The sequence below is a fragment of the Protobothrops mucrosquamatus genome, unplaced genomic scaffold (assembly GCF_001527695.2).
Source record: "Protobothrops mucrosquamatus isolate PMUCROS unplaced genomic scaffold, P.Mucros_1.0 scaffold2753, whole genome shotgun sequence".
Taxonomy (NCBI): domain Eukaryota; kingdom Metazoa; phylum Chordata; class Lepidosauria; order Squamata; family Viperidae; genus Protobothrops; species Protobothrops mucrosquamatus.
This window is the reverse complement of record NW_015388793.1, coordinates 45,971-57,545: the sequence shown is the minus strand read 5'-3', so window position 1 is coordinate 57,545 and position 11,575 is coordinate 45,971. Positions and strand designations below refer to the sequence as shown.

General features: G+C 50.0%; 1 protein-coding gene across 1 annotated transcript; it reads left to right on the top strand.

Annotated features, from left to right (window-relative positions):
• Positions 1-6,108: 6,108 nt before the first annotated feature.
• RTN4RL2 (reticulon 4 receptor like 2) lies at positions 6,109-11,019 on the top strand (the record flags this gene model as incomplete). Its single annotated transcript, XM_029286030.1, has 4 exons — positions 6,109-6,127; positions 8,791-9,266; positions 10,299-10,736; positions 10,824-11,019. Coding segments are annotated over exons 1-4 (1,129 nt in total), but the record flags the coding sequence as incomplete, so codon positions are not given.
• Between the last annotated feature and the right edge of the window lie 556 nt (positions 11,020-11,575).

The following is an 11,575-nucleotide window of genomic DNA, read 5'->3' as shown; positions in this document are numbered from 1 at the left end:
GGAGGAGGAGGAGGAGGAGGAGGAGGGTGCGTGAGCGCTATTTCCTTTCCTGGGAGAGCAGAGATTATTGGCAGGGGAGTGTTGGCAAAATTTTCCACCAGCTGGTGCCTATTCCAGGTTATCGTTTGCTGCTGCTTCTTTTTTACCTCCTCTTTTCTGAGGCTTCTTCTACAGCTTGGGTGTTTTATTTATTTATTTTATTTTGAGTAACTGGGTTTTTCTAGATAATAGCTTTCGGACCCTCTTTGCCAGTGCTGTCATTTCTCAGAGAATTATGAAACCTGGCTAATTTGTAATTTAGCATATTGTGTGAATCCTATTGTGGATAGTTTAACTATGGTTTAATTAAGTCATGTTATGTCTATATATCAGGGACTTCTCCTAGAAATACACTGTAGACACTGAACCACAGAGCAACTAATTGCATTTCAGCCTAGCATATTATGCCAACACAATCTTCCCAGTTTAGCCCAGAAAGTGAGATAATTCAGTAACCCGTGTTTGACTAACCATGGCTAAAAGTGTCTCATAAACTCAGGCTTCCTCTTTTCCCGTGGTATCTCATTGAGGAAACTCAGCTCTTCTTATCTCAAGTGTCAAAAGCGGACAATGCAGGACCTTTCCATGAATAATTCGGTTCAACCTGGATCAGGGAAGAGAGAGCAAGCCTAATGATTTTTTTTTTTTCCAAACTGGGACTAATCCACCTCCCATGTGTGCTTCTTTCTATTTGGCTAAAATATGGTCCCTTATGTTAAGGTTAGGTGTGGCAGAGAAGAACATCCCATCCTGCTCCAGAATGGAAATGCAGGACCCTAGGAAAACAGATTAAACTGAGAAATAATGTCTCTATGGAATATCGCTGCTGAATAACAATTAGAATTCAGGTCATGGATGTTTCATGGGTTTTTTTTTAGAGGTTCAGGGATAGGTCTCTCCATCCTTGTGTTATAACAGACTCCAGGATGTGGTTTTGGTGTAAGAACCAGCCAAACTCTCACGGCCTATTTATAATGTAATCGCCTGAAGCAGCGAACCTGCCATTCGGCAGAATCCCGCAGGAGGAAGCGTTGCGCTGCAACCCAGCGCTCGCTCCATGAAAAAGTTATGCCTGAGCATCGGGGTTGTCCATCGGCAGGGCGAGCCTTTTGCTTTCTGGATAGGCAGGTCTTTGGCAGCTGATGCCAGGAGAAGCCCCTCCCTCCCTCGCTCCTTCTTCCTTCATAAACCAACCGCTATAGGAATTTCTAACAGAGAAGTAGAGAAGCGCGTCCTGAAGAGAAACACACCTATTCTGGGCAGGAATCCCACTGGGTTTTCTTCCGATAAGAAAAGCGAGGATCGCGCGCTGCAAAGGAATAGTATCGGATGGGGAACTTCAATGCGAAAAGTTGCGAGCAACCAGCTGCCCACCGCAAGCGAATGGAAACAGAGCGTTTCCTCGCATTTTCAGGAGGCCCCCCGGGTTTCACATTAGAGGGGAACACGCAGCTCTCCCGAAGCTGTATACCAGGGGTAGTCAACCTTGGCTCTTTTATGACTCGTGGACTTCAACTCCCAGAATTCCTGAGCCAGCACAGCTGGCTCAGGAATTCTGGGAGTTGAAGTCCACGAGTCATAAAAGAGCCAAGGTTGACTACCCCTGCTGTATACAGTAGGTCGACAACTCCCAACAGTCTCCATCAAAGTGGCCAGTGGGAAGGCGGCCTTCCTCGGGAGCTGTCCTTCAGCACCATCCGGAGGGCCCAGGAGGGCCCGTCTACCGCGTGGAACTGCTCTGCTCCTCGCTGCAAAACGACCACGCATTTTCTGCTCTAGTAACTCTAGAATTTTAGCTACAACCCTTCATCGCTTCGGTCTTCTGGCAACGAAGTGGGAAGGGCTAGGTCTAGGACAGTGGTGGCGAACCTATGGCACGGGTGCCAGAGGCGGCACTCAGAGCCCTCTCTATGGGCACGCACGCCGTTGCCCCAGTCCTAGGCCTTCAGCTGGGTTTTATAAAACCTTTTCGCTTTAGGCCTCTGCCGCTATGTGCCCAAAAAAAAAAAAAAGGTTCAATCAGTCAATTTCAACTTCTCACGGGAAAAAAAAGATCTTGCAAGGTTGGAATTGATTGATTGAACTTTTTAGTCCCACCCAGTCTGGCGTTACCACCACAGCCACGCCCACCCAATGGGCCACACCCACCCGGCACCTGACGATGCATAAGTTGGTTTTGGGTTGCAGTTTGGGCACTCGGTCTCTAAAAAGGTTCGCCATCACTGGTCTAGGAGGAGGCGTTCTGCAAATAGCCCTCCTCGGGAAAAAGCGGACCGTTTCATTTCTTCCCATTTATCTAATTGCAGCACATTCGCTAGCTCCGGTTGCTCCAGCTCCAACTCCGATCCGATGCCAGCGTTCCCAAAGATCTAATCTTTCATTTCGGTGGGACAAGCGGGAGTCTGTGCGATGTAGTGGGGAGGGGGGGGTAATTCACGCACTTGCCTGGTTTTCCCAGCTGAGATTTCTCCCCACATTGAACGCCCCTCCTCCTCCTCATTTTCACTTGGCCTTTGCCAGGAAAAGTTTCCGGGCCGTCCCCCTTTCCTAAGAGCCTGGCTGGAACTTGAATTCAGAGCACACCCACTTCTAAGCCTTCGCTTCTCCCGATCGACGGAGCCCCGCTTTTGGGAGCAGTGGAACAGGTGTGCTTGAGGCGCATGCTCAGATTTTCCGACCGCATCTCAAGGATCCCTTAACAGTAACTTTTAGTTAATCAGCCCATTCGGCAACGACATTAAGTCCCACCGAGGCGCGAGGCAAATGACTCCGGCTAGCAGGGTTGCAATGTCCGAAATCGATCGGGCTTATTTCTAGCCCAGTGCTGAAACGACAGGCTGAGAATGCCAATGCCTGGCTGAATTAATCCGGATTAATATAATGCCGAACGCCAAAAGGTTGTGTGTATACGCGGCGCCGTTCCTTTCTGCTTTCGGCCAAAGGGCACGGGATTCAACCCGCCCGGGGAGCAGACGCGATGACGCCTGAAAGGAGGGGCTGGAGGAGGGCTGGAGGAGGGCTCACTGCAGGGCGGGCGGCGGGCGGACGCGCCGGCGGCCTATTCGGGAGTGGGCGAGGAGGGCCCTCCCGTTCTGCAAAGGGTTAAGGCAGCAAGCGGAGAGGGCGGAGCCCGGGCCGGCCCCGAGAATAAGGCGCCGCCGCCTGCCTCCCTCCCCTCCCTTTCGCGGTGTGTCGGCTGAGCCGCGGAGGTGCGCCTGGCCAGCTCGAGCCAATGTTCCCTCCCGGTCGGCTCCCCCGAGATGGAGCCTCCGTCCGGCCGTTCCCGCCGGAGAAACGGAGGGTAAAGGAACTCATGGTCGGTCCCGGCCGGCCATGAGTTCCCGCGGGGCGGCGCTGAGATTGTGAAGGAACCGATCCGACGACGAGCGGTTGGTCTGCGCTTCGTCCGGCAGGAGCCTCGCTGGGGAGACTTCGGAACGATTCCGCCAGGAATTCGACCGACCGCGAGCTCCCCCGCCGCGCCCCTCCCTGTCCCCGCCTCCTCCTCCCTCCTCCTCCTCCTCTCCTCCTCCTGCTCTCTCGGTCTCTTCATTCTTCTCCGGAGCTTCTGCTGCCCCTCTTTTTTTTCTTTTTTTTGGGGACTCTTCTGCCGCCACTCCGTCCGCTAGATCTGCCTGGCACCATGCTGCTCCGTCTAGGATCCACTCTGTACGGTAAGGGAGAGCCGGGTCCGCTCCGGCTACCGCGTCCGGGGCAGGTGGCTGTTTCGGGGCGAGGAGTGGGATCGGTTCGGTTTGCTGGAGAGGGAGGGGCAGCGTGGAGCGGGAAAGCGGCGGGACCTCGCGTGGGAGGGGGGGAAAGGGGGGGGCTGTTTAGCGCCGCGAAAGAGCTGGCGGGGAGAGCCTGGGGAATGGATCGACTTGGGGCAGGAACGGGGGGAGCCCTTCTAGCCTTGGGAGGAGGCGGGTGCCTCTCGACGAGGAAAGATGCCTCCCTGCCCCACCGGAGCCTGCCCAGCCTCCTGCCCCGTTGCGCTCAGCGGGAAACCTCCGGGCGCCGTTTTCAGACGAGAGCTGCGGGCCTCGGGCGGAAGGGCCGTTTCTGAAAGCACGGCGGAGCCCGGATCCGGTCTCTGCCGCCACACCGCAGCGGGAGCAAAGCGCGGGGAGTGGGGGGGGGGGCAGGGCCGGGCCTCGGGTTCTCCTGTCTCCGCCTCAGCTGCGTAGATCCAGAGGCGGAGGGAGGAACTCGCCCGCCGCCGTGGATCGCGTCTAAAACCCACGCCGAGCCTTCGAGAGAGAACGAGGGTGCAGGGGGGGGGTCGCGCCGAGAAAGTGAAGTATGCGTTCTTAAAAAAGTAATATTGGAGGATGGGGTGTGGGGGGGGGGGAAGCACTTCTTAGCAGCACTGAGAGAGATCCGGTGGGGATCGCAGGGTGTGTTTATGTAGGAAATCTTCCCTGTGGTGGGTTTCCTAGTTCAGAAAGATGCTCCGCATCACTTAATTCATAAAAAAAAGGCCGAAGAGTACAGAGTAAGGCAGAAGCCAAGGAAAGGAAAGTGCTACAAATGCATTGACAGCCATTGCCTGGACCGTATGTAAGCCCCATTAGCTGCCATAGGGAGGACCAGAGTTTAAAGATACAATACAGGCGCCCTCCTGGAGGAAGGATTCAGTTTTGCGCTCAGCTCCGTTCCTTGCCTTTTATAGCCTGGTCTTCAATGGGTTACACAACAACAGGCAGCTGCTTATTTGAGGGGTGACAAATTATGGACGCAAAAAAAGAGTTTGGCTTCATTCACGTCACCAGCCATGTCAGACTCGTCACTCCTGCTTCTGCCAGCCTCTCTCTCAAAAGCAACACCTTTATTCTCATGCCTGAGTTATCATTTTTTGCTTCCACACCGGTCAGATGAAGAACAGAGGTTCAGCTCTGACCCGCTTGGTGCCAGAGTCCTCTGCCGCAGGCTGTACTGAAACCAGTAGATGCCTCAGCTACTTACGTTGATCTTTTCAGGATGGACTTTGTTGGTTCACTGGGCCTAGTGTGATTTCTAAAGGGATTTGGCTAAAGTTGAGCATAACTGTTTGGGTTGTCCATTGAAGGATCCATTTGGATATTGAGAAATCTTTCACAACTTCAGGAGACATTAAAAGCAACACTCCAGAAAATGGATTTTAAAGTCCTGACAACTGTTAAGTTTTCTTCAGAGACCTGAGGGACATAAGGGTTCCCTTGAAAATGGAATAATAAGAGATAGCCAAAATCTTTCTTTGCATTTTTTTTTCAAGTGACCCATTGCTCACCTTGGTGCATCACTCTTTTCTATAGAGAGAGACCTGATCTGGCCCATCAGCCTCCAGCTGCTGATGTTGTCACTGTAAAAAGGTTGTAGGCAATGAATGGTGGCAAAGAATAGAAGTGCAGTGGTGTGAATGAAAATTCTTCATTGTTAAAGAAGGTTCTAGTGTTAAGATGGAAGAACGCCTCATCTCTGGCTCATTATCACATACAGCCACTGGCACATATTGAATTCTGATCTGGCATCAACTAAAAAAAATCCCCAAAAACCTCCAGGATGAGTTCAAAGCCAGGATTTAGGAATGCAAGGAAAGCAATAAAAATATTTAAAGACCCTTTAAGTAGAGTCAGGATTTTCAGAATGAAATCTGCAGATACCAGAAGGAATTCCTTCAGGAAGATGAAGACAAAACCAAGCGTGGCAGGTAAAGAACCAGTCTCATTTCATCACTGATTATTAAATAGGGGAGAGCGAAAGGAGAGGGGGGGATGTGAGTAACCTCTTTCTCCTATTCTATATATTAACCTGATCTTTGGGGAAACACTGTTAGAATGCAGGACAACATGGACAGGCTGATTCCTTTCCTTTCCTCTCCATTTAGCAGTGCTATTTTCTACAATAAGTATGCCCGGCCAGATGATGGTTACTTTTAAGTAGTTGGGAAGTCCTTTTGTAGAATTTGAACATTTGCCAATCCTCTCCTTCCTCCTTGGGTTAGCAAACGCATCTGCTAGAGTTTATTTTACTCCTACATCTCGGGATATAAATGGAGCCAATGGAAGTGTGTACAGTTATCACCTACTCATGTCGCTGGACCTCTGTGGTACTAATTTTGTAACTCTTTCTAGTTTGTCAAGCACGTAGCCCCAATTCCCCTCCCCCATTGGAGTGTTGCATTGTTCCTAAGGTGTCTAATTGAGATACAGAACTACACACCTGGCTCCAGTTAGCAACTCAAGCAGTTTTGCTCCAGAGTCTTCTCACTTCCATTCAATTGCCCTGAAGACCTGGTTTGTTTGCCAGGATGTGCCATCGCTAGGCTTCCTGAAGGATGAACAATTGTGTGTGGAGTCCCTGCATTTGGGACACCTGGAGTTGGGGGAGGGGAGGATTCCTCTGTCAGAAGCTACTGCTTCCTCTCCATGACAGAGTGAGTTTGTTCCTGCTGCCTTTTGCATGGAGTTGTAATTCATCATAGCAATGTGGCTAAAAGCTGGAAGATGCTGAAGGGCATGTTTTAACATGACTTGCAAACTCTAATCATCTTACAAGGTTAATGAGTGAAGTTTTTCTTCTGAGGATCAAGGATTTTTATCTCTACAAAAGCAGTTTCTGGGCAAATGCATAATGCACACATTAAGGCCTACCTTGGCTTGTATAAGGATTACAGGACATCCATGATCAGAATTAGAGTTGAGAGCAGGACCATCCCTTATATGGTGGGTTAGGAACAGATCAGTAGCATCACTTTTCAATCCAACTTGCACTCTGCTTGAACCGATCTGATTATCTTAATTTTTGTTTCATGTTGAGGAACTCCAGGAAGACGTTTTTGAGTGACCATTAAAACAGCAATGGGATGGAGGCTTAAAAATGAATGTGAATGGGCCGTCTCAAATGCCTACACAATATTATAGGAAATAAAGTAATGTGGGTCTATTTGGGTCACAAGGAAGCAGGAGGGGTCATCAGCATCTGCTCCAATAGATCTATAGATGCTTTTCACCCAGATGATGGCCAGAGAGCTTTTATGGGGAGAAAGGAGACGCTTCCAATTTCTTCCCCTCCTCTTTTTTTTCTGCCCAAGCTCCAGCGAAAGCCACAGGCCTGAATTATGGATGAGACTCCTTGGGTTACAGCCGTTGCTTGCATCGCACCAGAGAGAAGAGTCCAGAGATAGTCAACATTAACCGTGCAGCTCCCTTCCCCAGGCTCAAGAGAAAGGCTTTATTTCTCTCCCCCAGGCTCTCTTTTCCCTGGAGGGAAAACCGGCCTGCCGTTATTAGAGGAAACGGCTATCATCCACACGGGTGTCTGCGAAGGTTTCTTTCCACTCGGTTAACATATGAGAAGGGAGGTGGTTTCACAAGGAGTGTGTGTGGGTGGGGGGGTGAGAAACGGAGAAGCAGATTCTCTCTCCTTATCACAGTGCCGGGGGGGGGGGCAGGGGCGTCTTACCTTGGTGGCAGTCAGCAGCTGGCAGGAGAGCTCCCTTTGGCCTAGTGTTCATACCGCCTGGCTCCTCTGGCATGTTGCTTCTACTGTAACTGGGTCATTGTAAAACCTGAGCTTACAGTTTTGCCGCACAATAAGGGGGAAAGAAGGATAGGTACAGAATAGATGGAGCCCTTTTGAGGGTCAGGCTGAGGGGCCTGCCAGCTTATGCCTTGCCAGGTAAGAATTCCCTTTTTCAGGCCTCCCATTTCAGTTGACTTCTGCCAGCAGAAAGAGGAGAGTCGCCATATCCATTTCAAGGGAAATAGCCTAAAATGAAGTAGAGACAATGCTTTAGCCCTCCCTCCCACCCTCCCTTCCCCACCCTCCCAATGGAATCCCTACTCCTGGAGTAGCTGCGAGCCATCACACTCCATCAGTGGGAGCTTTTTCCGCGGAGTAGAAGGATTAAAAAGAAAAGGGCATGGAATACGTGTGTCTTGCTGAGGGAACTTTCTCCCAGTTTGAAGCTGAGGGCGCTGAACTCAGAACAGGGCTGAGTTCAGATCTCCAGTTCTGGTTTGCAAAGCTCCTGCTTTTGTGTGGTGCTTGTCAGAAAGGGATGGGAGGCTGGAAGGAAGTGGGAAGAGAAGAGGACTTGCGTGGAGGTGGTGTGAACTACCGAAACAGCATTGGCAGCTTGTGTTACTCGTTCATCACGTCACACCACCCACACACATGCATACAGAGGTAGGGAACCATGCACACGTGCACGGGGAGTGCTCATGTGAGACCATCTGTGAATAGACATGCATGGCCAAACCTTTGCTTGGCTTGCCTGGCGAAGTGCATACGCAGGCGTGCTTTCTCACGTGGGATTATGCCTTGCATGTTTGCCAGCTTTATAAATCTCACGGTTGAGTATGTTTCTCTCTACAGCCAAGCTCTTAGAAAATGGGGCTGGAGGGGAGGGGCGGCGGCTTTGGCTCCCTTGAAATTCAATTAAAACAGTAGTCAGTACTCAGAGGCCAAAGGTAAGAGTTGGAATATGTAATTGGCAACAGATTTTTTAAAAATATCTACAAAAAGGAAGTTGTCTAGAGTACAATGTTGCCAATCTATTCTGATCGCTTAAAATTTCATTGAAAACTTAATAATTGAGCCCACTGGAGTGTATTTAATGGAGCTACTATAATGAGATAGTACCATGTACCATTTAGATAGCTTTCTCATATGATCAATGAATGAAGGGGAGTGAGCGCTATCATGCTATTCCACCTTCACAGATTCCTGGGGAAGCAAAGAGCCTTAATCCGTGTTCTTCTCTTGCAGGCTTGGCTCCTACCTTCCTCCTGCTGTTGACCTTGCCCTTTGGCTCTTCCATGTGTCCTATGCTTTGCACCTGCTACTTTTCCCCACCCACAGTGAGCTGCCAGGCTAATAACTTCTCCTCTGTGCCACGGATACTGCCCCCGAATGCCCAGCGCCTCTTTCTACAAAACAACCTGATTGGGACCCTGAGACCTGGAATGTTTGGGCCCAGCCTCATCACCCTGTGGCTCTACTCCAACAATATCTCCTCCATCCAGCCTGGCACTTTTCGACATCTCCAGGTTCTGGAGGAGCTGGATCTGGGGGACAACCGCCATTTGCGCACCCTTGAACCCGATACTTTCCGTGGACTTGAGCGGCTGCAGTCTTTGCACCTTTACCGCTGTCAGCTGAGCAGCCTCCCAAACAATATCTTCCGCAATCTTTACAGCCTCCAATACCTCTATCTTCAGGAAAACAACCTGCTTTGCCTACAGGTGAGCAATCTGCTGAATCTGGCCTAGCATGGGCAGGGTTGGGAAATCTTTCCTCAGGCAGAAGGCCAAACTCCAAAATACAGTATATGACTGATGCATGACTGATGACTGATGCACTGACTGCATGACTGATTAAAAGACAGGGGCAGGATCAAGGCAGAAAGTCATGAAGGGAACGCAGTGAAAGGAACTATATGCAGCCCGTGAGCCATAAATTATCCCGCTCCACTCTAGAAGGCGGTGGGGCAGAGAGCGGTGATCCTCCTTCCCTTATGGTTATCCTTCCCCACCTGCAAGATGTTGGGCTCTTGCAAAAAGTGAGCTTGGCTTTTGCCCCAAAAGTTTCTGAAACTATGTAGCTGGGAAGTAGCTGGAATCTGAAGAAAATGTGGCTTCTGGGTGTTGAGTAAAATAGGTGGGAAGAGAGCTAATTTGGCAGAGCGGGGGGGAAATGACACGAGGGATTTATTTCTTAAGAATAATATGAAAATTGTTTAATGTTTGAAATATCTCCCAAGAGTCTAATACCCCCTCCCAATTTTTTTCTGAAAACTGGCAAAGAACTGGTGTGGGTCTCAAGCTTCATCTTCTTGCCGGATCATCCCGAAAGGCCCAGGCCCTGCCAGCAGCTCACTCTAAAACCACACACCTATCCGGCTGCAGGCGCTGTGGCTTCAGAGTGGAGAAACTGCAGTCTGGCCCTGCAGCAGTAAAAATGCATTTACGGATTATGCCTCACTGCCTCCCGCCACATGCTCAGTTGGAGGAGACAGTGTTGGTTGTATGTGGAGGGAGAATGTTTCTCTCTTGTGCTAGGGGACATTAGAGAACGAGGATCAGTGTAATAAAAACATGTCAAGCTCCCATATGACAGGAGACTGAAGCAGGGGGGAAGCTGGGGAAGGTTGGCTGAAAAGTCTGGGATGTGGGGCCATACATTTGAGTTTGCAGTGTTTCGGGGATAGGAGAGGCCACTCAGGTGAGCCATTTCACGAAAGCCGAATTTCACAGCATTCGTTCTTTATTTCCCAGGACGACCTTTTTGTGGATTTAGCTAATCTGAGCCACCTTTTTCTGCATGGGAACAAAATTTGGAAGCTCTCAGAGAACGTCTTCCGTGGCCTGTCTGGATTAGACCGCCTGTTGCTGCACCGGAATCACCTGCACACAATCCCTACGTGGGCTTTTCGTGATTTGGGCAAGCTTACCATTCTATATTTGTTCAACAATAGCCTGACAACTGTGTCTGGAGAAACACTCTCAGATTTGCCCTCCCTGGAGTTTCTGCGCCTCAACAACAATCCCTGGGCCTGTGACTGCCGTGCCTACTCCCTCTGGTCCTGGTTCCAGCGCACACAGGTCTCCATCTCAGACGTCATATGCGCCTCTCCTGCAGAACGCAAAGGACATGACATGCGCTATCTGAACGAAGCAGTATTTCAAGGCTGCCCTCCAACCAACCATCATCCTATTGAGTTTGACTGGAGCTGTATGCCTGAATGGGAGAGTGGACCAGCTCACCCCCATCCTCACCCCCGCCCTCACCCCCATCCACACCCTCACCCTCACCCTCACCCCAATGGCTCATCTAATCATCTCTATGGCCTTGGAGGATCCCCTCCTGCCGATCCTTCCTCTTTCTATAGGGATGTTCCAGCCAATGACATCCAGAGCTCCAAGTATGATCCACCTACAGAAGATGACCATTGGGGGACTTATGGTAATGGAGAAGGAAGCCAACTGAAAAATGGATGCCTAGGAACTTCTTGTTCTTCTCTGGACTCTGGAGCAATTAGGATTGGCTTCCGGTCATTTCTCCTTGCCTGTCTATTCATTCTGTTGGAACTTTCATAGTTTTGACAATGGAGGGTGGTTATTCTACTGATTGCTAGTAGAGTCTGGGAACTTTTGAGACTGCGGGAGGCTGGATCCCTACCCAGCACTTAGCTGAGGCCAAAGTGATTCACCTTCACCCTAACCCAGGGGTAAAGGAAGACTGACTAGGTCTGTTACTGCTGCTGCTTTCTGGCCAATTGTGAGACTTGAAGCCACTTTCTATGTGGCACCGGTTATATTTTATGAACATATGGCAAGGGCAATCCATTTTTTTATTTTTAGAGTGTTGCAAAACTCTCCTAATAGAGACGTTCCTTAAATCCTACTGCTTCTTGAGTGTAGAAGGAGTCTTCTGTGGTCTCCATATCCTCTACAGGGCAAGGATCTCTTCTGTGCATGAGAAGTAACTATGGATGAGGACCTCTTTTTTCAGAGCCTCAATTCTTTTAACAATATCCTTTCATGCATATAAG